This window comes from Melozone crissalis, unplaced genomic scaffold (genome assembly GCF_028551555.1).
Source record: "Melozone crissalis strain CALT ecotype California unplaced genomic scaffold, PUWL_Pcris_2 ptg000034l_1, whole genome shotgun sequence".
Lineage (NCBI taxonomy): Eukaryota > Metazoa > Chordata > Aves > Passeriformes > Passerellidae > Melozone > Melozone crissalis.
The window spans coordinates 10569510-10597402 of NW_026535812.1; the positions used below are offsets into that span (position 1 = coordinate 10569510).

Consider the following 27893-nt stretch of genomic DNA (forward strand, 5'->3'; position numbering starts at 1 on the left):
CAAAGCAGCAGGTGGGCATGTGACAGCGCAGTGCAGGCTGCCACCGCTGGGGCTGTGGCGCTGGTGTCAGGCTGTGCTGGGGATGGGGGCCAGCCTGGGGTGCCCTGATCCCGGGGTGAGTTTAACCATCCCCTGCTCAGCCTCGGCCTGGTTTGGTCGATGCTGTCACAGGGGTGACAGCTCTCTGCAGGCTGGCGGCTCCATGGCCCTGGCACGGCTGCAGCAGCCGCAGCTCCTTCCCCGGGGCGTACAGAGCAACTCACTGTGCCCGTGTGCCCGAGACCGGCAGTGACACAGCGCTGCTCCAGAGGGAGCCTTCCTCAGCACAGCGGGACCCAGAGCCCTGCGCAGGGCCCTTTGGGGGCTGTAGAGGGGCACAGCGGGGTGAAGAGCTGGTGAAGCACGGCGGCCGCAGAGAAGGAGCCGGGCTCAGTTTCAGCGCTGTCCTCGCTCCCCCCGCAGCGCAGAGCCCCAGTCCAGTGCCAGGGCTGCCCCTGCACAGCGGGACCCAGGGCGGTGCTGGGGCTGCGCACGGGCCCGGGGACAGCGCCCGGGTAAGGACAGGGGATCCCGGGAGCAGCAGCATGAGAACGCCTGATGATTTTGATACAAGTGCTGCGAGTGCCTGCAGGAATGCTGCTCTCATCCGTTTCCTGTGCTGTGGAGTCAGACTGGGCTCGGTGTGTGGCTGTTGCACTGCTGTACAGGCAGTGTTCCTACAGGCAGTTCCTGCTTCCTTGGCTTCCACAGGGCTGTGGCGTTTGTTCTTTCTGATCTTTGTTTACTGTGTTCCGTGACTACATCGGGGCGTTTGCTGTGCATGTTTTCTTACCGTGAATGTTGAAGCGTGTGCCTTTGTCTTTTAGTAAAGACGATAAAAAGGGCCAGGCCTGCTTTGCACATTTTCTGCATTTTCATGAGTTTTATACCATGACCTTTGCACTGAAGGTGTACTGTATGAACTCTGATGGTGCAAATGAGGGCTGAGAGATGTACAAAGAACTGTATAGGCGATAGTCAAAAATAAAGCTTCTTTTAAGTGCACAAAACCGGACTTTGTCTTGCACGTGGGAACGGAACTCAAAAAAATATTTTAAAATGCCGCCACCTAAGGGACAGCGCGTAGGACACATTCGGCAGCCCTGGCACCCGCTGCGAGCTCCGCAGGGGTCACACCGCGGGGCGGCCGCGGCCTGAGGGCTGACGGGCGCCCATCCTGAGGGTCTCAGCTGAAACACCCCGGCGGCCCAAGCCGGAGCCCCGGCGCTGCAGCTGCCCAGCTCCTGTCCTTGGCCGTGTCCCCGAGGCCAGACGTGCCGCAGAGACCGGGCCCGGTTCCGCCGCTCCGGCCGGCAGCGCTTCCGCCCGGAAGCCGCGGGGCGGAGCCGCCCCTGCCCGCACCCGCCATGGCCGCGCGGCTGCTGCTGCGGGCGGCGCGGCCGCTCCTGGCCGGGGCCGGGCGGGGCACCGGGCTCGGCACCGCGTTCAGCACCGCGCCGCCCCCCGAAAAGAAGCGCTGGCTCCGGGCGTACCAGGAGCTGCAGCGGCTGCAGGCGCCTCCGCAGCGGCGGTGAGCGGCGGGAGAGGCGGGCGGGACTTGGAGAAGGGGTGCGACGGCCCCAAAAAGGGGAAAATCAGAACGTTTAGGCCCCATCTGCTCACGCTTTGGAGCAGAATGGGTTGATCTCCGCAGGCTGGCATAGTCCGGGTTGAACGGGGCAGGCAGACGGGGGTGCGGAACCGACAGTGTCTGACCCCAGGGATTTAAATACTGCGTTCGGTATTCAAGCTCAATTTCATTTCTCGTGCCCTTTCGAAAGGCTTGGGGCGGGTAACGCGTTCTGCTCCTGAGCTGGTTCCCTTCCCGCGCCCGCAGGTCCGAGAAGCCCAACTGGGATTACCACGCGGAGATCCAGGCCTTCAGCCACCGGGTGCAGGAAAACTTCGCCCTGGACCTTCTCAAGACTGCGTTTGTTAACCCCTGCTACATCGAGAGCGAGGAGGCGAGGCGCCGGCAGCTGGGGCTGGACAAGGACGCGGTCGCTCTTCAGCTGCAGGACAACACCGGCCTTGCGGAGCGAGGGCTGCGCTTCTCCCGCGCGTACCTGGCGCGGTGCTTTGAAGGCGCCTACCCAGAGTTACCTGCGAAGGGCACAGAAGCACTGGTTAATTTTCTGACCAGTCGCGAACTTGTCTCTTATGTGGCTCAAAACCTGTCCATACAGGACCTGGCGCTCTGCAGGGATTTTCCTGCCCCTCCAGACGTGCTGCAGAGGACGTTCCTCGCTGTGATAGGAACCCTGCTGGAAAGCAGCGGGCCCGAGAGAACCGGCGTCTTTGTCAGGGTAGGTTCGATGACTGCTGGTTTGTTCCTGGATGGGGAGAGATCCAGGGAGGTTGGCAGAAGTTTGACAATACCTGTAACAAGACAATTTACCGATGATATCTGGCGTGGTGGTGGTGGTCAGCTGGGTTTTGGGGGTTGGAGATTTTGTTGGGGGCTTTTTCATTAAGAAGGCTGATCAAGTACATGAAATCATACACTTCTGGATTATGATGGTGATATTAATATTTGTTGAAAGTTGGTAAGGGAAAGCATTATAGTCCATGCACTATATTATCAGATAATGAAATTATTAGATGTGAGATTTCATATATCTTCAATTTAAAAAAACTTTGTTCTATATAAACAGGGATGAATTCATAGGTTTTGCATGTAGGAGTGCAAGCTCTTGAAGATATACAAGAAGCCCCTGAAAATATACAAAAATGTTTGATTGAAATTCAGTGTGACCAAGTAGTTTTAGCAGCTATTGTTGTTTCAGTCATCCTTTTCACTTATTATTAGTTTTGCCATGGGGAAGTGTTTGTTAAAATGTTTTTCCTGATACAAGAGCATTGAGAGGGGTCTGTAAGAGCAAGGAGCTCTTACAGACAAGAGAGTGATCCCAACAGGTGAAGGACCCGTGGGTTTGCACATTCCCAGGTATTGCCCCAGCTCCTCTGCTGCCACAGCTTGTCCGTCGGGCTGGAGCTGTCCCTGCTCTGGGTCTGGGGCTGACTTTGCCCCGGGCACAAATCTCTCAGTGGCTACACCACAATCACGAGCACTGGGATGGGGCACTGAGGCAGCTTTATCATTCACTTCAGCAATTCATTGTCAGTTATTGTCTCTTCACACTGTATTTTCATTAGGAGACACCAGAATCTCAAGCCATTAATTGTAACTTCTAAATTTTCTTGTTTAGGACTTTTTTATTCCCCAGCTGATTGGAAAAGACCTGTTTGAGATCTGGGAAGTTGTAAATCCTATGGGCTTACTGCTGGAAGAACTGACCAAGAGGAATATCTCTGCTCCAGAACCAAGAATTACCAGGCAGCTGGGGGTCAGCACAGTCCTGCCAGTCTACTTTGTTGGGTTGTACTGGTTAGTGCAATATTAATCTAAAGTTAAATGGCTTTAATTGGAGGAGTGGGAAGGAGGGAAGATGGTCCTTTACTTTTCTGCTCATGCTTTTTGGTCAAGCTGTTCCAGAAAAGAAATGTGATAGGAAGTTCCATATACAATGAGCCATTTAAGCATTGGCCATAGCTTGCTGTCATGATACATACACAGTCTCTGACTAAGGGCTCCAGAGGCTAAACAGGGTGCACCAAAGAGCCTGGGTGAGTTCTGAGTGACCTGACACAGGAACTTTGGGAACAGCATAACTGCATGGCTTTGGATGGACCACAGCTGTATCCAGGGCTTAGACAAGCATAAAGAGACATCAGGGGTGAGTTGGAGAGAGACTCATTTTAAGTTCCAGAGAAGCTTTTAAGTTTGAAAATCAGCAGCACTGTGAACTGGCCCGTAGGAGTGTCTGTGTCCAGGCTCTTAGGAAGTGCCAGCTGTCCCTGGTGCATTTGTGTCAGGTGTGGTCAGTGCCCAGCAGTGACAGTGCTGCTGTGGGCAGGACAGAATCACATCACTGCTGCTCTCCTAAAGGAGCTGCAGATGAGCATGTGCCTTAACTTGTTCTGCTTTACTCTGCTTTGGTTTCTGTACCCTATAAAATGTATCTTATAAAAAAGAAGGGAACTCTGATTGTTTCTCTTCAGGATTCCCTGGTGTCCCTTCATGAACTGTTAAACAGACATGAACACATAATTTATAACGGAGAGAGCTTCTCAGTCCTTTTGAAGCAGTTTGAAATACTTCCTTACCAGGGGAGGAGAAAAGACAAAAGCACTTCAGTTCCTGTTTAAGCCAACCAGAGTAACAAATTTGCATATTTTTTATCAGGGCTGACAAACGGAATGCTGTAAAGAATCAGTGCTGTTAGGAACCTAAATGAACAGAGTGGTGTTCTCCCAGGAAATGGACACATTTCTGATCTGAGTTTCCATTACTGAATATACAATTTCTTACCTTTGCAGGAAAGACCAACAGAAATGTTTCCATTGTGTGTATATAAAAGTCAGTGTTCACAGACATTGGAGAAAAACCAGTCTATTTTATTGACAGTACACAGCAGTTCTTAGGGTTTTATGATGGAAACTTTTGTTTTTCATGGTTGTAACTTTATGTTTTTTCCCCAAGTGATAAGAAGATGTTAGCTGAAGGCCCTGGTGAAACACTGCTGGCTGCAGAGGAGGAGGCTGCACGAGTGGCACTGCGGAAGCTCTATGGGTACACAGAGAACAGGAGACCTTGGGATTACTCCAAACCCAAACAAGGATTGGCAGCTGCAAAGGAAACAAACAAGGAAAAGGCAATCAGCAGTAACTAGATGCTAAAAGACATTTCTGGTGTATCTTAAAAATCAATGACTTCCATGTTGAATATAGGTGTATTTGGAAAGGCAAAATACGGTTTGTTTTTCTGGTCTTCAGTGAGTGAAACTTCCGAGTCATATATGGTGTTAAATAAAGTCTTTTCCTTTTGCACAATGTTTAATGTTTGCTCATTTTCCTGAATGTAACAGAAGTGCCCTTAATCTGAATTTTTGCCTTTTGGCTCAGAAGTTTTTCTGTGCATCACAGGAGACCATCTCTAGTGATGTTTAATAACGTGTGACAAAGTCTCACTGTACAGAAACAGCTTTCATGAATGCTTTCTCAGAGATTGTTTGGAGAGGATTGTTAATAAGCTGAATTGAATTAACATATGTTACATCAGCCTTTGGGTTGCATCTGGATTGATGTGTCCTTCACATTGTGAAAACATCAGGTGTGATGATGATCCTGACACTGTTGGGGATTCAAACTCTGAGGTCTCACTGCTTTCATCTAAATTTTATTTGCCTGCACATTGGTTTTTATTGTTGGACCACGCTCTGAAAGATTTTTAAAACTTGTAAAATGCCTCTGCTGCAAAATGAGAAATAGTGAAAACTAGGATCATGAAGGCCTGAACCTAAAGAAATTGGAGAACATGATTTCATGATAGGCTATGAGATAAGCTTTTTCTTTTTTTCTCTTTTTTTTCTTTTTGGTACTTTTCCTGTTTAGTCCATGTTCTTTCATTTAAACACTTCCATGACAGAAGTATTGGATTCAGTGAAATCAGTGTTTGTCTTGTTTGCAACATCTGTAGCTGTTTTAGTGTAACTCCAAATGCATGGAAGGACACTTAGGAATATTTCAGGTACCTGCATGATATTTCTGTTAAATGTCATAGAAACTCAGCATATCTGCCAGAGGGCAACAGATGTGTGAGAACTGCAGCTATTTTGGAATAATTTTCTTAAAAAAGGAGTGAGCATCTATTCCAAACTTGCCTGAGCCCTGCAAGGAAGAAGCTGGATGTAGGACCAAGAAGCTGGATGTTCAGCAGTGTTTCCTGCTTTGTCCCATTGTGAGCACTGATTGTAAAGGAAGACACCAGGTAAATGCAAGTGCCTTCACTAAGGAGGGGGAGAATCAGGCTGATGGCCACTGATCATGTTTGATAGGGCTGTCCTCACAACACATCCTTTGCCTTTGGCCCACAAGATGGATTTAGGGAAGGACACTTGGCAGCCAAAGGTCCTGTGCTGTGACAGTGCTGGCTGTACCAACCCAGGGGAAAGAGATTTATTGGTGTTGTGAGCAGGAGGAGTCTGTGTGTGACCCTGGGTGTCTCCAGCACTCAGTGCCCTGCATCTGCCCAGTGTGGAACTGTGGCTGCAGAGCAGTGAGAGCTCCTGCTGCCCCTGGCTGAGGGGGCACACCAGGGAGGGCTGGAGTGCAAAAAGGAGGGCAGAAAGATCAGCCCAGCAGAAAATATGCACAAAATTGCTGGTGTTAAACGAAAAATTCCAGCTAGGCAATCTATTACCACTTACATAAGCAAAGCCAATAAGGTCACTATATTCCAGGGGAATAAGAGCAAAATGTGAAAAGATGGTAAAATTACTCATGCTATTTTTAGTTTCCAGATGAGGTTATTGCTCTTTACCTATTTTGAAAGGACAATAGTGAAGGAGGATTTTTTATAGCCCAAGTTACCTACTGCTTTTATATACGTATTTACGAATTTTGAGATGGAGAAGCAAATTCCAGTCAGTTTACCTTTAAAAACAATTAAGATCTCCCTCCTTTGGCTTTATAGTTTGGAATGTGGGCATAAGTCCTAGGAGAAGTAGAATACTGTGCTGGTAAAAGATGAGTGATGCAAGATAAATCAGTTTACTGTGTGGCACACAAATGGAATGTATTAAGACCAAATGAAAAGACAATTTGGGGACATGGAAGGAAAGGACTGGGTTCTTACAGAGGTGTTGACTGAAACAGGAGCTTTTGTAAGAAAATGTCCAATTTTCACATTTTTAAAGATCAAAAAAGCATTTTATGTGATATCTGTGCCTTAATTTCTGACACTCAACATGTATTTCAGGATCTACAGCTGTGCTAGTGGGATCCTTTGCATACTTCAGGTTACTAAACTTTTTCCTTGTTTTTTGAATCAGTAGCCATAAAACATAGCATAGTTAAAAGATTTGTCAGACCTACATAAATAATTAGCTATGAAGTGTGGTGAAAATGGCAGCTCACAAACATTGTTCGTGAAATTCCATGGCAGTTTTGTCTGACAAGTGCTTTGTGAGCTGCTTGCATTGATGCTGAGTACAAGTGCATTTATGTCCCCCTGTGGTTGTTCCTTTCACAGTCACATTTTATTTATCTTTCAGAGAGACAACAGATTGAGCAGACTGTCAATAATGACTGACAGAAAGGAATCAGGACATTTTATTCTTGCAACCTATTGAAGAACTAGATTATTGTTACAAAAATTACATTTGTAAACTCACTAAACAGTAGGAAACACTAGTAACCTAGACTTGCTTTTTCTCTAAATGTTAGATAAATCCAGTGTGTAAATGGTCTTGGATTACTCTGTTTCTGTCATCTACATCCTGTCTTTTTTTTTAAGTGTTGTAAAAGTAATTTTATATTGAGGAAGGTGTTGCAGTTAGGAAGGTAAGAGAAGTTGTATTCTATTGGTAGCAGTTAAGTAATTGGAGAAAAATTTCTTAATATGCTTCATGCACTGTTAAGTTGCTTCTGATCTCAGCAACAGAAGCTGCTCTGTTGCTTCTCTGTGCCTTTGCTCCTGTGTCTCAGCAGTTCAGTGATGTGACTGAACACCTAGTTCATCTTCTTGCTTTCAGATGCAGCTTCTGGTTACAATAACCAGATGTTTTGCTTCAAGCTTCTCTTAACAAAAAAAAAGTCCAGGAATAATTATTTTGTGAATTGTTGCTGTGACTTAAAGGCAGGAGATGAACACCCAATCATTTCACAGTTATCTCTGTGTTAATTCAGAGTTTGAAGTTGCTGGTGAAAAGTTAAAGCTTTTACTGGTTTATGACAATTATTTTTTTATTTCTTATAACAATCTCTTGGGTAATATGATAAATCAAAAATTTAAATGAGGTGTTCTGGTGTTATGCTGCTATACAAAGCCATGAAGAATTCAAAACATCAAAAGATGTGTTGTCATTGTGTTTTGCAGGGTAGAGGGAGGGGATGATGCAGTACACAAACACAAGAAGAGCCCTACTTTTCCTTGTCCTTAACTTTACTGAGTGCTGTGGTAACTTTAAAGAGGCTCTGAACTATTTGGGTTCTGTTACATCAGAGCTTTGAAGTTTAATATTGAGAGATGCATTTAGTGTTGAGAAGCAAACACTTCTCAACAAGGACACATTGGTTTTTTTCTTTCTAAATCAATTCCCCAGATGTAATGGCACTAGTTTTGCATTTTTCCCTTTTCAGCTTGCCTAAGAAACTAAAGATCCAGGGCTCACCAGCTGGTCAGTAAATAGCCCCTGCTGTAGTTTGAGGCTGCAGAGTGGGAACAGCTGCTCTGGGTGACAGAATCAGAGCATTATTGAAGGCACTTGGTGATTCCTAAATCACAGGCACCCTGCAATGCAGCTCTTCGTGGTGCACATAAAAACTGGGCTGCTCCTCCTTGGGAAAAGGGTACCCCTAGGGAGAAGGTAAACATCATCATCCCTGGCTATTTCTGTGTAATAAGTGTAATGGTTCTGCCAGTCTGTGGCAGCTGTGCTGGGGACTGTGCTCTTGAACTTACAGGTTTATAATCAAACATGTTAATTTTGGACACATTAAATCTGTTGCCTCTGGTGCTCCAGCTGGGAACAATTACAGAACCTCACTTTTCTGATATGGAAATTAAAATTTATTTTTTACCTCTGGAATTGTTAATTGCCAGTTGTGCTCACTTGTTCTTATACCAATGTTCTTTATCAGAAGAAATCTTGATTTTATTGATGTTGGAGGAATTTTACATTTAATTGCAATGAGATTAGGATTTCATTGAGTTTTGAACATGCTTCAGGGCTCCCCTTTAAGGGGCATCTCAATAGTTCTGCAGTCCTGTGTTTTCCCTCAGTCTGGGATGCTTATATAAATCAGAACAACATTTGTATTTCTAACTTGAGTAACATTTTTAGGTAAGTTGTTACCTGACTTTTTTAGTTTAGTACTCTTTTTCCTGAAGGCACCATTTTGGTTTAAAGCACCTGATTTTGTTACTTTATCTAGGAAACCAAAATAAATTGCATCAGTAAGTAAGTATTTCTAATAAAAATGTTTTTTATAGTAGTAATTTAAATAATTTAAATTACCTGGCCAATATTTATGTAGCATTTCTGAATACTAAAAATATGCAACTTGCAAAAAAAAAAAAAGTTCTGAAACAATGTTTTGATATCTGCCTTCAAAGAAACTTAACACTGTTTAATGCAAGTTGTTTCAGTAGACAATGAGCTGTAATCCTTTGCTCCTGACAAGAGGTTCTGTAGTTTTATAATTCCCACATATTTAGCCAAGTATTGAATCAAATCTTCAGTTTATCAATGCCAGTGTGTGTGTTTGGCTTTTTGTAGGCTGTACTTGGGTGGGGAGGAAAAGTGCCCCTGGAAATTTTTCAACCTTAGAGAAGGGACAAATGAAATACTCGTGACTGGTGCAGGATATCAGTTTCTGAAGTCACAAAGTTTGGAAGTTTTAAAATGTTCTGCTCTCACTTATTTGACCATTTCTAGAGAATGGTGCCACATAGCAGGTAGTGAGTGAGGAGAAACCCACTGCCATGCTGAGACAGCAGATTTGGGGGGATGTATCCAGATTTGGGATGAATATCTCTGAGGTAATGCAGGGGATATTGCCAGGTCAAACAATGAAGCCAAGTGGAATGAAAAGTCAGTGTGGCTGCAGGAAACACACAGGTGGAGCACCACTACATTGGACCTAAACCTATGAGAGAAAATTCAGAGTAATTGGAGTTCAAAGACAGCATTCTGAAACCTGTCCTTGTGGAGTATTTCCTCCACAGAGGCAGTTCTGCAAAATTAAGAAAATACTGTTGAAACTAAGGAAGTGTCACAGAATTAGTCATGTTAGAGGAGGATTAACCAGGGGAAGCATTCCCACCACCAGAGGGCAAGGATTTGTCTAAAAGTTCTGGTGGTTAAATAAAGAACTCCAGTTACTTTAGTGTTTATTTCAGTAGCACTAGGAGGCACAGCTTTATTCTCTAAGTTACTGGCAAAAAGGTGAGTGCTTAGGATGACAACAGAACAAAACAATTTGTGAAAATCAGTCCAGCATCAGAGAATGTTTAAGAAGGAAAAGAGTCCAGACAGAAAATGGCTTCAGTAGTTGAGCTAGTTGAAAGTTAATGGAATTTATTCTCTTTAATTTCAAGTGATGGAAAGTGGAAATGTTTATAGTAGTCCATCAGGAAAAACACAGTAGCCTAATCTAAAAGTGTGTCAGAAGGTTTCCTATTCTATTACACAGACCTTCTAATTGAGCAACAACTGTGGCAATGAGCTTGGGAGAGCTACTTTTATAATTTGATTAGGTTTTCATTACTAGGGAGGTGATGGGTTTAGATTTGAATTGTTTCCCTGTCATTTTCTGTTTATAATATCAGAGCACAGTTCAGTTTTCTTTCATGTTTCTTTTGCAGTAAAGATCTATGTTAAATATTTAATTCCTACCTCAAATACCATGTGATGCTATTTCAGCATGTTGTCAGTCAGGCAGCTTCCAACAACCTGTGGCCATCAGGCAAGGAGACAACAACTGGAGAAGAAAAAAGATGACATTCATATATTGACACTTAGCAGATCCCCCCGTGGCAATTCATTATTGCTTCCACTGCTGCTCTGATTACTTTAGAAGGAACTTAGATGCCCACACCCACCCAGTTTCACTTCAGCCCCACAGCATTGCACATTTTCTTCCCAGCTGCTGGGAATCTGCTCTGACAGTGTCCTGTGACTGCAGGCACGATGGCCAAGTGAGCTTTGGCAGGGTTTCTTTGATTCAGGCTCTGTGCTGCATGACCAGCAGGCAGACTGCTGAAGTTCATGGAAATCTAGACTATGAACAGAAGCACAGAAGCAAACTGTTGATTATTCCCAGGTTTTAGAATTAGGTCATTTATTTCATAGTTTATTTATTTGAAAGTTTCCTTTCAAACCAATTAGCTCCTAATTGGTTATTTCCACTGCCCACTGCAAGCTCAGCTGTGAGATCAAGTGTTTAAGAGAAGATCATGGATCAGGTTGAATTTGGTTGATCTCATATATAAAAACAGACTATTTAAAAAGAAGTTGGAACATTTTTTCCCTTGATTAGAGTACTATGTTCATCATTTCCTAGTAACCAAAAACATCAGGGATTAAATGATAACAAAAAAATGATGAAGTTTGATAAAATTTTGAATAAGTTTTGAAATTTTCATTTAGAGAAAAACTCCCCCTGCTGCAGAAAGGATTTGTTGTTAGTGACAGTACACACTGCTGAGCTATCTGACTCTTACTAGCTAAATTTTGAAGCCTGCAAGGAATAATTTTATGCTTCAAGATAATTTCCAGTTTTGGAGCATAACAATCCATCATTTAACATGAAGATGTTATTCCAAGGAGCTGTGACAAATGGTTATTTGGATTTCATTATATAAGGGGATGATACTGGTTGTCTGGAGCACCGAGGGCAATTGTGGGCATTGCCTGGCAATGCTGGGGGGCTGCAGCAAAGAAACAAAACACAAGCGCTCTGAACATTCACTGACTGTTTCTAATGAGAAAATACAGGAAGTGCTAAGCCTCTTGGCAGGTGGGTTTGAACAGTGATCTCTGTCCAGGAGTGTAAAATGAGTTTACCCTAGCAAATGCCTAGGTCAGTATGAATGAAAACTTTTCAATAATTACTCTGAAACCTTTCTCTGTCAATTGTTGCTTTGCTTAAATTGGTTCTGTTTTGAGTGTGTACTCTCCTAATCAGCAAAGCTGTAGTGCAGCAATGCACAAAGCTGCTCCATCCCCTCTATCTCCTGCCTGCACGTGTCCCCATGGCAGCTGGGCAGATATCTGTGCCACAGAGGGACGTGCAGGGGGGGACAAGGACCTGAAGGTTTCAGAGCAGTATTTATAAGCTGGCTATGAACACATCAAACTGTAACAATTGCAGAGCTGGACCTTTATTAGTAAAGCCCTGGGCTCTGAAACAACCACTTGCAAAAAGGAGCAGGATGTAAAACCTCTGTGTATTCATAAAATGGACCTTGATAGTTTAGGAAAGTCAGGGTAAACTCAGAAGAGAGATCTAAAAAGTTATACTAACAGGGTAACAAACTCTAACAATTACAAGAGACTTGATTAAAAGTCTTACTTTGTAAGAAATACTATGGTTTCCTAACAGCTTCTGTAATATTTTTGTTTCCATATTTGTTATGATTTATTAACTGTCAGGTTCCTTCTCCCCACCAATTTTCCTTATCCATGGTAGCCCAGAGGACCTTGCTGGTGAGGTTTTTCCATTTGTATAAAATCTTTTGGACATCAGGGGTGCATTTCTCAAATGACTCTGTTTATGTCAGTAAGACACTGCTATTTCTTCTGTTGTTATCCCAAATTTTTCATTCACTGTGCTGCTTCAGAGTATTTATTAATTCTCTTGCTGCCCACAAACCAAACCAAGGTTTTGTTCTGTTCAGGCTGTGATGATGTTCTGAACACTTACTCTTTCCCCATTTGTGAAACCCAATACATGGCATGCTACTGTGCACAACATGCCATTGATTATTCATTTGGTTCTGGTCGTTGTTTTATTGTTGGAGTTTTGTTCTGTTGTTTTTCAGATTTTTGAGAATTTATTTAAACATGTAACTAGTAAAATTAAATATTCCTGTCACGTAATGAAAAACGCTTCTTTTTCATGTCAAGACATTTTGGTTAAGTCACATGAAGATAAACATTTTTCTTTTTTATCTCCTGGTTAAAAGAGAGTTTTTCTAATTGACAAATGCTTTCAAAACCAACCTTCTCAGTTGAAATTCCCACACATTGTTTCCAAGAGACATGTCTGTCATTGCCACTTCAGCAGAGAATGCATTCTTGAAAGAAATCTTAATTTTTTCACAGCTGTTTGTAACTTCAAGTATGGCTTGCAGTGTTAAACACAGTTCAAGGCAAGACACTGCAGGTGCTCTTGCTGTACAGAGAAGGTACAGGAGGCCTGAGTGTCAGGGGATTCATTTTCCTTGTTAAACCAGTTATTCTAAACAACAATTTGAGGGTTTGTTTTGTACTTCTGAAGAAAATGACATGGAGAGAAAGTGCTAAGGCATTACTAGGTTTGGTATTGTTTTTCCTATGTATGGATTGAGATTAGGCTTCTCCTGCAGAAAACCTCCCCTAAGAGGGTATTTGCAGCTACCAGGGATTATCCATATCCACTCAGTGCAGCTGCAGGAGCCTGTGCTACATTCTCTGGGGATCTTTTTGTCTGTTGTGCATCTTGTTAGTGCTTTTACTTTTATCTGTTATTGCTACCAGTCATAAAGCCTTTCTCTCTGCAGTTTGAATGAGACAAATTCTGAAAGATTAATGGAAAAAAATCTTGGTGACAGCATCTCAGATTTTAAAATTACAGTGGTGAGAAACATTACATTAAAGTTCATAGAATTGGTTTTCTTTTTGTAGTTGTCCTTTAAAATATTTTCTTTCAGAAATGGACTGACTAAAAAACTTAATTTTCCCATATTTACATGACAGAGATTATGTTCTGTATTCTTCTAGTTGAATGTCTGATATCAAAAAGCTGTTTCCTGTATTTCCCTCTTTTGTTATGTCCATCTCCATTTTTTTACTTGAAGATATTGTTCTTTTTCATCCCATTTCAGGTCCAAATGGGTGTTTCAATGATGTTTAGCTATTCTGACACTTGTTATATTCATTGCTTTGTGCAGTGGAGTGTAAAAAACTTTGTTTATCAGGCAAGACTCAAACATTGGAGTCACTGATTTACAATCTCAGTGTTTCAGATCATGCAGTGCATGACAGGTATTTCGTGACTTGTCTTGGGAACTGTGACTCTGCACCTTTTTTCTTTCTTTTTGTCCTTTTTCATTCTTTATATAATCAGGTTGCTTAGAGAATTGGAAAGTTATGGATCTGTTTTCTAGATTCCAGTTTTAGACTGGTTCAGGGTTACCATGAGCACTGAAAGATATCTGCTCAGAACAGTTAATTCTACTCTAGTGTTCCCCAAATCAGCCCTCAAGTAATGTTTATTAAAATAAATAAAATTCTAGGGAAGTATGAAGGAGAATATGTGAGTTTTGTAAAGTGTGGGCAAATAAAAGAACACTGGCTAAATATGCTGTTTCTCCTATCTATTTTAATAGTCTTTCCCTCACTGAAGATCTGTGTGAAATTATTTCTTTTTGCCCAATCTAAGGCACTTCTAAGACAGCACTAACCAAGAGCAGCTTCCACAAATTAGACTGACTAATCAATAATTTAGATTCATTAGTGGAAAGCAACAAAGGCCTCTCTTCACTCCCATGGGAGTTTTACAGAAAACAGGCAGGAAATGCTCATCATCAAGTGGAAATGGTACTGAAGAACTGAACTTCAAAATACATTGAGTTTTAAATACAAATCTCATTTATAGGTCAAGAAATAACTTAAGTCTTTAAAGTTTAATGTGCAAATTAAGTTGTTCCTGCTAAGAGAGCTGGGAGAGCATTTCCTGGTTCAGTACTTCATGTAGCCAAATACTACAGAAGCTGTGGGGGTTTAGATGTCTGTTTAAATTCTGTCTCCCTCTTCTAATTTAGAACCAAAGGAGTTGAAGAGTTGAACTACCTTACCACCTTACCTTACCATTGAGTTCTGTCTTTCACATTTGTGTCCTAAATATGGGTTTTTTCAATCCTTGTTGTTTTGTTCATATCAGTTCCACAACTTCTTTCTTCTACCCATAGACTCTGGGCTGCCTTGTGCATTGCCAACATTCCTGTGGGATGTTCCAGCAAATATAAAATATTATATGACTTACCCTTGTATTTCTATTGCTGTAACGGGATCAAGTATGAGTGTACTCTGTGGTTTGAAGGGTTCCACTCTCCTCTGGCATGTTTCTCTGAAAGAATGCATGAAACAATCATTTTACCAAAACTTCTGTTACAGCTTATAAAGCATCATTCAACTACAGGGTTTTACAGATTAATGATAAACCAATACAAAATGAAAAACAGTAATAGAAACATTGGCACATTCTCTAAAAACGTACTGTAAAGATGATAATAAAAATTAAATGCATTTGCCTTGCATACAAGATGTGCATTCCTATGACAGATATTTTGCTTTCACTGCAACTGTATAAAGGCATGTTCTTTCCACTGCCTAGTCTGTGATTACAAACTGGAATATGATCTTGTGCACTCAAGGCACGATGGAATTCAAGAACTGTGTCAAATAAAGGGTCAAGGCTGAAATATTGATAACCTTTCAACATCACTGGCCAATCTAGAAAGCAGGAAGAGAATCATATGGTGACTGAAAACCATCTCCTACCCCATATTGCTCCAAACGAATTAGGTGTATTTCACACAAATAAAAGATGAGATGAAAACAATACAGACCACTAACTTGTTCATTACAAAAATCCCAAGCTGATGAGACTGCCTTTCTCTTTACGTGAGGTCAGTTTCTTATTCACAGCTGTTAAGGGTAAAGGCAGGGCTTTCCATCATTTACCTTTTCTTACTACATTAATGCCATAGCAGTGGGTGGGAAATGTCCAAGGGAAATGGCATTGCAAGTAAAGATAATGTTGTAATTCAATCATATTTGTCTGACCATTTTCTTGCATTGAATTGTCCAGATTTAAATAACTGCCAACAGGCAGCATGATTTATATAACCATTACTATGACTTTCTCTTGTTCTGATCTCTTACCAAAACGTATCTATTCATTAACAAAAAGCTACTGCTTGAATAAGGCCAGGCACAGACACACTAATTTCTGCTCAGTGGACTGAACCTTGAGTAGAGCACATCAGTGAATGTTGTGGCTGTGTTCTTTGCTGGCATTTTCAGGAAACCCTTCACATACAAATATGAAGTGAGGTAGCAGTTTACCCGATCCGATATACCTAATCCCAGGATTAATTCTGTGTGCCCATCAGTGGTGAAGCAAGATGGATTTAATAGCCCATTAGCCTTTCAGCATGATAATTTTCATGTCACTTATCCTGCTGGGTTAATTGCTTTAAAGTGGATATTATTGACCTCAATCCTAGTGGCAAACAGGGAATGTCTTATTCATCTCCCAAATGTACATTCTTAGAGTCTTGTTTCTTTTGGTCCTGACAATAAATCCACTAGATTATGTGTATGTACATTATAATTTATACCCTATTGGCCCATATTTAAGAGCTTACAAAAGCAACATCTTTCAGATATTTTTACCCACAACTGCAATATTAAATTCTGGTTCTTATGTAAAGAGAAATGTTGCAAGCATAAAAAATAATTGTTTTACCTCTTGTTAAGAAATTAATTTTAATGCTAAAAGCTGTAGCAGGTGCAGCAGGGATTAAGCACTTTTGGAATAAACAGCTGGACAGTATATTTCCAACTGCAGAAGTCTGGTCATTAGAAGGAGAGAATGAAGAACAAATTTGGACAGAGAAGCTGCAGGAAAGGAAATTTGCGTTCTAGCATAGAGAAACAGAAAAATATGTAATGAAAAAGAAAAGCCAGGAGTAAAACTGAAGAGAAGCGGTTTTATTCATGTGTATTATTTGTGGATATTTCCCTTTAGTGATTTAGAGAAAACACAGACCAGCTGCTTTGAGGAAATTAATGCTTGCTGTGAGCAGTAAAAAATAGAAAAAGCAGGAATGGAAGAGGAGCACAAGTAATGTTATTGCTTGAGGGGAGGTGAAACAGAGCTGGAAGTTACCACAGCCAGTTTTTAGCTCCGTATGTCAACAGTGTTACACACAGTTCTACTTAGGGCCTTGCATTCCTTAGGTTCCTCTGGGAAACAGGAGGGGAAGATTTAGATACTTGATTGTAGGAACCCCAGGTGTGCCCACAGACTCTGGAAGAACCCAAATCCCACAGATCTCATTTGTGGGATCTGTGTATCCTCACACACCTCTGAGGTCTCATTCTGTAGTTTCCTGGGGTAAATTTGCTCTGTAACATACAGGATGGAGAAGCTTGGTGTTTACAAAAAGTCGTTTCTAAACCACATTAATGTTAACATAGGTAATTCATCACTGGTGTAAGCCTATCTTGGCTCAATAGGCTTATCAAACAGCAGAATAATGGCAGGACTGTTTCTTCACAAAGCAAACTGGAGCCACAGATTCCTACTGAACTTTCTGATTGACTTACACAGTGCTAGGATTTTTCCTGGGAGCTCAGTTCCACATTTTACTGACAATGACAATGTCAATGTCAGCGATGTCGTTTTGATTAGCAGCTGTTCCTGTGAGACATTGATGTGAGTTCAGTCGTGATATGAGCAGTGGAAGCTGCTTGCTCCTGCTTCAGTTACAAACCACCTTTGACTCTGGTTGAAACTAAACCTGCCTGCATGGAGCAACTCTCTGCTGCAGCAGGTGCGTGGCCAATCACTGCTCTCTCAAGGATTTTCCAGGAAAAAACAACAACTTGTTTTTTAACCTTCAATTTTTTTTTTCTGAATTTAGGTCATCTGCTTTAGGTCATTTAGGTCGTTGGAAAAGGTACAATGTTAGCATGTTTCGTAAAAGGCAAAATAAATGAAACCTTCTGAATTACAAGAATATCAGCAGTGAGAAGCAGTGAGAATTTGGTCCTTATAAGACTGGAAATATTTCCTGTTTACTCTTAAGAATGCTATTTAAGCATTGGTGATTATTTAGTGATGTTTATTTTTCACTTTGAACAGCTCCTGCCATCCATACTAGGAAAAAATTAGAGCATTGCCTTCTGTGTTTAAAACTTAGAACTGGTTGATCAGCTCAGGTAAATTAGCACATAGCACATCCAGAGGAATCAGAAGAGGAAGGACAGATTACTGATGCTGAACACTTAGTTCTAGATTTTTTTAACTGAAACTATGAGGAAAATACAGTGGATCAGATCTTGTTCCCATGTGTACTGACATCAGGGGCACAAAACTTGACCCTAAATACATTGTATTGGGTCATTAAACATTAAAAGATTTTAATCATACATAGCGTTGCTAGGGTGAAATCACTGAAATATAAAGTGCATTTACTTTTTTCTCTAACATTGATTTCGCACACTGTTAGGCACCTTTGTGGGGAACAAACACGTATTTTGTGGATCAGGGGCTGACTGGGGTTTCCTCTCGGGTACCAGAAGTACAGGACTGCTGCCCCTGCTCTCTCCCCTGCTGGGGGAACGGCCAGCCGAGCACCGAATTCCCAAAAGAGAACTGTGCATTTCTCACCTCCGTCCCAAGAAAGCCAGACCCCGTGGGGGTGCTCTCCCCACAAATCCGCTGCAATCCGCCCTGAGGATCTTCACGGAACCACGGCCACCAGCCCGTCCCCCGGGCCATCCCCGCCGCCAGGACCCGCGGGCACCTGAGCTGGGACCGGGAGCGCCTCCGCTCTCGCCACGCTCCGAGACTGAATTTCCAGACTTTGGGGACACAGAGGGACACCGGCAGCGCTGGGCTGGGGACGAGGCACGTGGTCCTTCTTTCACGGAGCACCTCCCACTCTCCCAGCCGACCTGAGGCCACTGCCCACGAGGGGCTGAGGGGCGGCGGGGACTGCCAGGCGCTCACCCCGCGGTGTGAGGGGAACAGCCCGCCCCGAGCACCCCGCTGAGCGCGAAGGCGATCCCCTCCTCTCCGAGGAAAGTCTAACACTTTTTATTGATATTTTTCCATCGGGATTCTCCACAGGACTGACCCCTGGCCCTCCCCACCGGGTCACGCGGGGTGACTCGGCCCCGCCGGAGGCGCCGCCCCGGGCCAGGGTCGCGGCGCGAGGGGACTGAGGGGTGTAGTGCGCCCTCCCACACGGTAGGGGGCGCTGCAGCCGGCGGGCGCGCGGGGCTCCGCCGCCGCCGCCATCTCCTCGCTGAGCTCATAAAGGTGTCGCGCAGGTTCCGCCCGGGCTCGTCATTCCGCCGCCCCGGGCCCGGTGCTGCTGCCGCTGCCGCCGCTTCCCCTAAGCCGCGGCCCCCGCCCGCTCCCTCCCTCGTGGGCTGCCGGTCCGCGTCAGCGGCCACCCCCTTTCCGTACCGGCCCGCCGGCAGGCGCCGGTTGTGCCCTCCCCGCCCCTTCCTCTCCTGTCTTCCCCTCACCCCCCCGCCCGCCCGGCCCCTCTCCCGCCGGCCGAGCCCCGGAGTGCCGCCGCCGCCGGGGTGTGAGCGGGGCCCGGCGCCGTGCCGGGCCGTCCCTCGCCGGCGGGGCCATGGCCGCGAGCGCCAAGCGGAAGCAGGAGGAGAAGCACCTGAAGCTGCTGCGGGAGATGAGCAGCCTCCCGCCCAACCGCAAGTGCTTCGACTGCGACCAGCGGGGCCCCACCTACACCGACATGACCGTGGGCAGCTTCGTGTGCACCTCCTGCTCCGGCATCCTGTGAGTGAGTGCGGGAGGGGACCGCCGGCTCCATCCCCCCGGCAGCGGTGACCTCCGCCCCCGGCCGCCGGGGCACGCGTCCGCAGGGCGGCGGCGGCCGGGCGGTGCAGCCCCGCCGCGGCTCTCGCGGCGCCGCCGCTCCCCCCGCGCTCGCCCTTCCTGTTGCCGCTCGGCCACGTCGGAGGGCAGCGGGCAGGGGGCTCTCGCGGGGAAGGGAGGGAGGCCGTCGGGAGGCTTTCCCGGGCGCGTTCGCTGGAAATCCCCGTCGGAGCCCCCGGTGCGGAGGTGGCCGCCGCTGGCAGGGTGTGCGGCGCTGGGGCTCACGGCAGCCCCGCGGCCCCGAGGTGGTCCTGGGGAGGCTCCTCTGGCACGTACGGGGAGCGCGCACGGGCACCCCGAGCGCCGCCGCCCCACGGAAGTGTCGGAGGGTGGTTAATGAAGCAAGGGTGCGACAATACTTGTGGAAAGGGAAGGGGCACGTGGCTTAGTTCACTGTCATGATAGCCTTGAAGATGCGGGGATACTAACCCTGTCGTGAATGCGTTTACAGATATTACTTAAACGTTAAGTTAAACCACCAGCATGGCTTTATGTGCATCGAGTTCTGCTTGGTGATAGTTTGTAAGACAACCCTTTGAGCTCTGTCTCAGTCGAACTCTAGGCCCAATGGTATAAGAGGCTTGATCAGAAAAGTAGAAGCTGGCTGGGGATTTTTGACTTTACATCGACTATTTCCTACAAACTATATATATAAACCTGGGAAAGGGATTGGCTCTGATAAAGTGATTGCATTTTTCCTGTTCCTCATTCCTGTATGGGCCTTCCTACTACTCCTCCCTTTTCCACCCATCCTTCCTAGAGATAGTGTGTATGAAACTAAGAGTTGAGGTCAGTCAGTTGTGAATTTCATCACATATCTATAATTTGGGAGTCTTCAGTGCTGCTGTTTCCTTAGCTATATCCGTTTGCTTTTATATGATTCTGTTGCATTGTGCCAATGGAATGGAGCGGAATCAGAGTAACCAAAGTAATAAATAGTATGTCAGAGGATACAGACTGGTGTTTCTAAAAAGCATTCAGGAGCCTGAACTAATTTCTGTCTCCTTACTACCCCAAACATCCCTTCCAAGTAAGGTCTTGTGTTTTAGAACAAAGTTGGTAATTATGTTGAAATGCAAAGCAAGTATATTAGTTCTTTGCTGAATTTACATGGAACAAACTGCCTTTTATACTAATAGACAGCTAATTAGACTTGGAGTTCTTCTACTTTATGTAGGCTTCTGAACAGACTTGATGCAAATACAGAAAATACATTTAGGTTGTGAAATTGAAAAGAGACTCTAGGTTTTCACACGAACATGCCACTCAATCAGCCAGCTCTGGCTATTGTTTGCTCTCTTAGCAAACTGTTATTTGTGCTGGCATGTGAAACTATTTTAAGCTACTGCACTGAGCTTATTTAATGGTTGCACATGTTCTTACTGGGTTAGACTGAAAGTGTGGTAAAGCTACACCATGAGAGTGTTTGTCTTTATTTTTCAGGCTTCTTAACCTTAATAGACAAGTATATTGTGAATGCTGCTGGGATGCTTAGCGTGGGTTCAGAAGAGTCTGTTCCTTTTATCTGTTGGCTGGGAGGTAGGGACTACTGACATAGTCCAATTTACAGCACCCAAAAGGATGTACAGGCAGTGAAACAGCTCATAAGCAGGGGACAGCTGCACTTGGTGTTGGCCATCACTTGGATGTTACCATGCTTAAAGGAGGAAGACTGTCTGCAAAAACATGGTTAATGTATTGGTATTCCAATGAAACACAAATGGTTTTTTCATTCTAAATATGCAGTGTTTTTGTCTTGCTGCAAAAAAGCAACTACAAACTGTATGTTTGGTTCTTACAGCTAGTAACACCTACACTTATAGCTGGGGTAAATGACTATTAAGAGGACTTAGTTTCCCTCTAAAATAAATTTGGACTCATTCTTTCATGTCAACTTGGAAAAACTTCCATAAGTTGTGTGTGCAGGATCATATATATTGGTTAACACCTTATGACCTAGCCAGTGGCATGTTTATTTGTTAGTAATGAGACTTGGTGTAGGTCATGTCTGCTTCATAACTGGAAACTTATTTTTAACACTTCCATGAGAACAGTTGTTCAAACAACTTGTTTATTTCCAAACACTTTTCACTGTAGAATTTCACGGTGTAGGGAAACGACTTAGGAACAAACAACATAATGGCAAATATAAAAGTACTGCTGCTTTTGGAGTTCTTAATGGCTGTTTGTGTTCTGCCTCATAGTACTTGCTTTACTGTAAGGTTTTCATAATCTTAGTACTTTATCTTGTTTATATGCTATGTGAATGACTTGCATTGCTTCTTGTTTTAATTTTTTTTTTTTTAATCTGGTACAGGAAGTATTCTTGAAGTCAGGTAGACCAGTTTTTTCAAGTATGAAGTGCTCAATGCAAGATTTAAATACTAGATTAAAAAGTCTCCTTCAGAAAGGTTTCTCAATTAACTAAAAGTGATTGCTAACATCAGTATCATCTTAAAAATAAGCATGTTATTCTAGATACAGTTAACTCTAAGCTCTTTAAAACTGTAGTATAACTTTTTTACTAGTTTTCTGAAGTGTTTGTTCATTTTCCTGGCAAGGACTGTTCAGTCACATCCAAAATCTTAATTCTGGATCCATCCTGAATTTTCTTAAAGTATTTCATGTCTATCAGAAGAGTGATGCTATGTATTACTAGATTTAGCTTTAAAAACCTACTATTCCCTCTACTGTTTCTGAACATAGTATGTCTAGCTTTTTCATACACTGCTAAAAACAGTGACAGAACTAGTGGCTTTGCTAAAAAGATCTCTTTCTGACTTAATGTTGAAGGTGTCTTGTCAAGTCAGAAGTGTGGGTGACAGGAGGTTTTTTCCATAGTACCTGGGGTTTAAGTGACTGGGTCAGACCAGGCTTAGCAGAGCAGAAGTTTTGCTGTGTAAAATGGTGCATGCAGGAGAAAGTTCATGCACAGTGCTGTCAATTTGCTTCCTCTTAAAATAGTTCCACTTGTCCCTTGTGTTTAAATTCTTCATGTGGGCAATAAAAGTGTGCTAGCATCACACAAGGTAACTCAAGTTTTTGGTGTTGTACAAGAATCTAAGATATCTGGAATTCTACACAATTTCTGCCCTGAGAGTGGGAGGAGGTGCTCTGGAGGAGCAGTTGCTCAGGTCAAGATTACAGTCATACACCACAGGAAAATTTCTCTTTATTACAGCAAACCTGCGTCTTGGGAGATGTTGGCAGGGAGATTATTTTGGTTTGACAGAAGTCCTTTGATTCAAAGGATTGTGTTGGTAGCTATGACTATTGTTTTCCTGGATGCTCCCATGTGGTCTGCTGACAGTGACATCCTTCCCTTTGTCTTATCAAATGCCTCCCTGCCTTGTATCTCAGCTGTCTGTGCATCTCTGCTTTCAAGTACTTCTGTAGCACTCGCAGCCAGCCCGCTCCCAACTTTGATAAAAAGAACATGTTTTTCAGTTCACCAACAGAAAATATCCCTGTTTAACAGTCTGCTTGCACATGTTTTGAATTATATAATTTTTTATTTTAATCTTGACTCTATTTTGTATCTGCTGATGTGATAATTAAGGTGCTCCTATCCTTTCTCTCACTGCTCTCTTAACTCCCTCCCAACTTATTTAGGAAGTCTCTTGTTCAGCAACAAGGAATGTTTAGAGCATAATAGGTACTTTGAGAAGTGCCAAAGCCCTTTTATGCTAATTTTTTACAACTGCTGGCCTTCTTCTGGCTACTTGTAATGCTCCTAGTTGAAATTTTAAATTTAAAATTTTCATGGGTAGAGGACTTCTATATTAGCCAGATAGAAGTATTTGATGGCTGATGGAATAGTAACAAATGATAACATCTCTGTGCAGTGGTGATAAGTTATTGTTCTTTACCTAGAATAAGTTTAGCAGAAATTTAGAGTCTAAATAAACAATGCTAAAATGAAGGTGATTGAGTTAGCATGACTTTGCAGTCCTTTTTTTTCCTTTGGAGCCTGTTTGGAAAATGACTCCATGTGTCCTGGGCCTCTGTGTATGTGTAAATATATTTTTTTAAGGATATTTTTTGTGTTTTCAGTTGCAAGGCAGGAGAGCAAAGGAAATGTGTTTATACCACATTGAACACTGTGCAGTTCAAAAAGAATGTTTGGTTATTTTTTAAGAAAAAACCTAAATTAATATTAACTCTGCTTCAAAATGTGTGTATGAGTCGTCTGCTATTAAAAATAAATGAGCTTGTGAGATGGCGGAGGGTCTCCAGGGAGGTCTACAAGTATCAGGAATGGCCAGTGCTGCTTATATTCCTTTTTGCTAATTACAGTAGCACAGAAATAATAATGAATGCTGTCACACTGGGTTTTCTGGTGCTTGTTTTCTGGACATCTGGGTGTGTGGGGTGCTCTGTGATGGCTCGGTATTTGACTTGCCTCTTTAACTTCCTGCATTTTAGGGGAGCACATTTTGCTGGCTTAGGTTCGAGATGGTGTTAGAATCTGATCCAGGGGCCACGAGCAGCGTTGGGCAGCCGTCTGCCCACCATTCCTCCCTTGAAAGGGACCCTCTGTTCTGCCAGGGCTCACTCTTCACATTTTTCTCCCCTCCCAGCCCTAGCCTTTGCAGTCGGCCGCTCTGCCAACAATCACAAGTTCAACTATAATTTGCCGCTAAATTATGTTAGAAACAAATATCCACTGCTTGTTGACTGTGTTTTGAATGTTTAATGTTTCAACTGCCAGACTGCAGAATCCTGTGTCAGTGGCCTTAAAGCTTCCTTTGTTTGTGAGAGCAGCAGTTTAACAATGCCCTCTGGAGAACAGAGGTCTCATGTTCTCCAAAGCTGCCCCTGCGCTGAGCTGTGACTCAGTGAGGGTCAGTGGAGGAGACTCGGGGCTGCAGTCTCTGGTCACAGTGCTCTTCCACAGAAATAATCGTTGCTGAGCGTGAAGAAGTTGGCAGTGATGAGTGGGATCTCTGTGTGGGATGTTCTAGCTCTGGTGTGCTGGATAAGTGCAGATGGCAGAATTGTCTTACTCTGTCATCCTTCCCCGGGGCCTCTTGGGAGGAGAGAGCTGCAGTCTGGTGTAAGTGCTGAGGTGGCGTTTGGTTGCTGCCTTCCCCAGGAGCTCTGTTGTAGGGAAGGGAGTAACTGCTACTGCTGCACGGGGGCAGGTTGCAAATACTTGTTCAGGGTCAATTTAAATTTAGGCATGGATAATTTGCGCTAAGGGGCTGTAATCCATTCGTCCCCTGTTAAATACGGAGTACTGTAAAGCATTAGAACTGTGTGAAACACTTGTCAAATACAAGGAAAGAAACATTTTTCCTATGAAAAAGGAGATTTGGTAATTCCTCATGAGGGATAATTGTACTTGGCTGTCTACCAATAAGCTTCCCCCATATGTAGATGAGGTGTTTGTGAATCATTTGGGTCATTAAATAGTCTCTGTAAGGTAAGGAAGGGTTGGTCCTTGAATCCTGTTTCAAAAATTGCACAACTGCTCTGTTTTAGGGAAATTCCAGGCCATTCATGGATGTTAGAAATCATAAAAAAATAGTTTGCTGTTCTAATGGTAGAATCAAAGTAATTTTTCTAAGGAAGATAATGCTTGGGCTGTGTTTGCGTGCAGCTTCTTGTCTTGAATCCCTTGTTTTGGGCTGACTTCATAGGCTGCTTTAGCTTAAGAGGAAGCTTTACATAGATTCCCTGCATCCTTTGCCATATTCAATGGACATAGCTGCAATACTGAATGTACAGTATTGCAGCTTTATAGTTACTTTAGATTATGGCTGTTAAAGTTTTGTTCAGAATTTCCAATACCCCTGGACCACTGGATGTGGTGCCGTGCTCTCTTTCATCCTGCCAGACATCTGACACCTCTGTGTGGTGATCTGATCTTTAGGGGGGATGTCTTCCTTCTTTTAGCAGGATGGTGTAAGAGAAATGTGAATTCCTCTTATCCCATGTGGATATAGTGTGTATAGCAGGAAACCTTATATGTCTGAACTCTTCACTGGAGAGAGAGGCATGGAGGAAGTCTCTGGTGAGATTTAACAAGATCTTATGTAGGCCTCAACCACACTTAATATTGCTGCTTAATAGAGCTGAAGATACTGAAGATGTCAGTGTTTGCTGCTGTAAATGCTCTAAAGAGCCCTGGTAGATCAGTGTAGAGTAGGTAAGTCTTAGAGAACTTGTGCAGTGCCTTGAAATTGGAAACACAGGTACAACAGAGCACTTAAACTGTACGTACTGCAAAAAGGAATTTCCAGCAGGAGCTAGTGGGAGAGTTGAGATACACTGCCTGTGCTGAGAAACACGTGAACGTGTTAGTGAATAGCTCTGGCTTTTAAATAGCCATTAAATAGTTTACAACTACCTAACTGTGCTGCTATTGTAATTACTAGGAGGAGAGTAAATTGAACAGACTAAGGCAGACAGAACTGCTTTTATACTTACTGTAAAAGCAGGGGACAGTAATTGTCATATAACATTTGATGGAGCAGATAGATCTGTGTGAAGTGCCAAGTGGATGCCAACTTTGTTTCTGTGCTGTCACTCAATATGTGATGCTACAAGTGCCATTTAGTGAAGTGTAATTACTTGCATGCACAGACTGAGAAGGTGTTTCTTTTAAAAGCCAAAAATAAGCAAAACCTAATCGTAGCACCAGCTCTGAAACAATGAATTTTAACTGCATAGAACTCCTACAGGTTTCTTTTAAATTACATCATCTTAAAATCAGTACTTACTTTAAAAAAAAAACCTCAGATAATATTATAGTATTTTAATAAATGTAGTTTATTTGTGATGTAGATGATACAGCTAGATGAAAGATGTTAAATTAGTAGCTTTAATTTACCAAGAAATTTAAATATTTTGAGAGAAGATAGTTTAATCAACTATCATAAAACCTCTCTCACCAATTTCAGTGAAACTTCTACCTTGTCAAGGTGCTGAACTGTGGAGTCGAATGTCAGCTGCTCTGATTTCAAAAGTTTGCTGAAGCAAATGGTATTCTGTGAAACAAATTTTCATATGCCTCTAAGTTTGGAAATGATTTCTGCTTTTAAGGTATTCAAAATGACTGCATTTCTTAGCAAAATACAATTAATTGTTTATCCAAGTGTTTCAAACAGTGATTATCTCAAATTTGTTTGTTCATGAAACTTAGGCTAAAATGTTACTGCTTAGTGTTCTAAGCCATATTCAACTTCTGATTAAAAATGTGGAATTGTTTAAAACGGGATCAGAATTGTTTTACAGGTACACTTGAATTTAGATGTGGATGTGAATTTCCAAGCTAAAGGCACAACAGTATTTTTCCCATTAGACTTGGAAAACTTGAACTGCTAAAATTTTTCTGCCAAAGTTGAATTTACTGTTAATATTTGGAATATCTGATTTTTGTCACAGGCTGTTCTGATGGATAACAATTTAATTTATAGCTAACGCTCTTGAGATAATAATGGAGTTTTAAGAAATCTACTGGCTGTCCTAAATTAGATGTCAGTGTTTTTTTGTTGTGTTTTTTCTTTTTTCTTAAAAGCAATCTGAACCAAATTTAGAATTAAAAGTGTAGGGGCAAATAGAACCAATACAGTTGATTTTCTTAGTGATTTGTTAGGCCTGCATTGCATCCCTGGAAAGCTTTTTGTGTGCTTTGCTATCTCATGGTTAGTGTATATGAATTGTTTTTAAGATGATATTTCAGAAATCCAGGCCTGATTAACCTGAGTGTTAAACTGGCCCCTGGTGCTGCCTGGGTGAGTGTCTGCAGTGCTTGGCACCTGTGGGATGGGATGTTCTTGCATCCCCTGGACAAAGCACAGCTTGGCTTTGATTGCAAGCAGTTGTGGGGAGAAGCAGCAGTAGCTAGCATGTGTTTAAAGGAGGAGTTGGAAAAGAAAGCAAGCTTTGCTTACCCTGGTGCTGTTGCTCAGCATGTTTTCTCGGTGTGCTCGCAGGCTGTGGCTGAGCTGGGTTTGACAGTGTCAGGCTGTGGCAGCACAAATGCCTGGTGTGCTGCTGGCCCTGCTGTGGCAGCGTGGCATGGATGTGAGAGTGCTGCCAGTCTGGGCTTCAGGCAGGGCTGCTCATGTTTGAGCTGTGGCATTAGCAATGGGATCTCTCATGTGACAGCACACTAAAACGTGTCTTTTTGCTTTTGTTCTGGCTACTTCAGTAGTGTTCAGGAGGAGGAGTAAGCCCCTGTGAGTTCTCGGGGCAAAAAGTAAACTATAAAAATATGCTGTGAGGAAACAGGAAATGTAGCTTAAAGCAAGAGAAAAAGACTGAGCTGGGCAGTTTAGCTTGAAGAAATCTAGTTACTGTGTAGAAGTTGTAATAAGAGATCAAAGTGTGGAAAGAGTTGGAGGAAAAGGAAACTACAACCAAGAAACCCAAGAGTG

General features: G+C 43.1%; 2 protein-coding genes across 10 annotated transcripts in view; both read left to right on the forward strand.

Moving 5' to 3' along the window:
• Positions 1–1406: 1406 nt before the first annotated feature.
• Positions 1407–4934, forward strand: MRPL44 (mitochondrial ribosomal protein L44). The gene is made up of 4 exons (XM_054282784.1): positions 1407–1570; positions 1877–2345; positions 3249–3427; positions 4583–4934. The coding sequence occupies exons 1-4, from the start codon at positions 1407–1409 to the stop codon at positions 4770–4772; spliced, it is 1002 nt and encodes a 333-aa protein (XP_054138759.1). The 3' UTR covers positions 4773–4934.
• Positions 4935–19206: 14272 nt separating this feature from the next.
• AGFG1 (ArfGAP with FG repeats 1) overlaps positions 19207–27893 on the forward strand; it is a 37324-nt gene continuing 28637 nt past the window's right edge. For all 9 annotated transcript variants that reach the window (XM_054282875.1, XM_054282874.1, XM_054282876.1 and 6 more), the window contains exon 1: positions 19207–19410. In XM_054282875.1, coding sequence (XP_054138850.1) covers positions 19244–19410 — 167 coding nt within the window. In that variant the 5' untranslated portion in view covers positions 19207–19243. The remainder of the gene's footprint in view (positions 19411–27893) is intronic.

Excerpts from the sequence above, each read along its gene's own strand:
- MRPL44 (XM_054282784.1), top strand. The coding sequence starts at position 1,407 with ATGGCCGCGCGGCTGCTGCTGCGGGCGGCGCGGCCGCTCCTGGCCGGG. Across the intron at positions 2,346-3,248 it reads GAACCGGCGTCTTTGTCAGG|GACTTTTTTATTCCCCAGCT; the intron begins GTAGGTTCGATG and ends TTTCTTGTTTAG. Across the intron at positions 3,428-4,582 it reads TACTTTGTTGGGTTGTACTG|TGATAAGAAGATGTTAGCTG; the intron begins GTTAGTGCAATA and ends TTTTTCCCCAAG.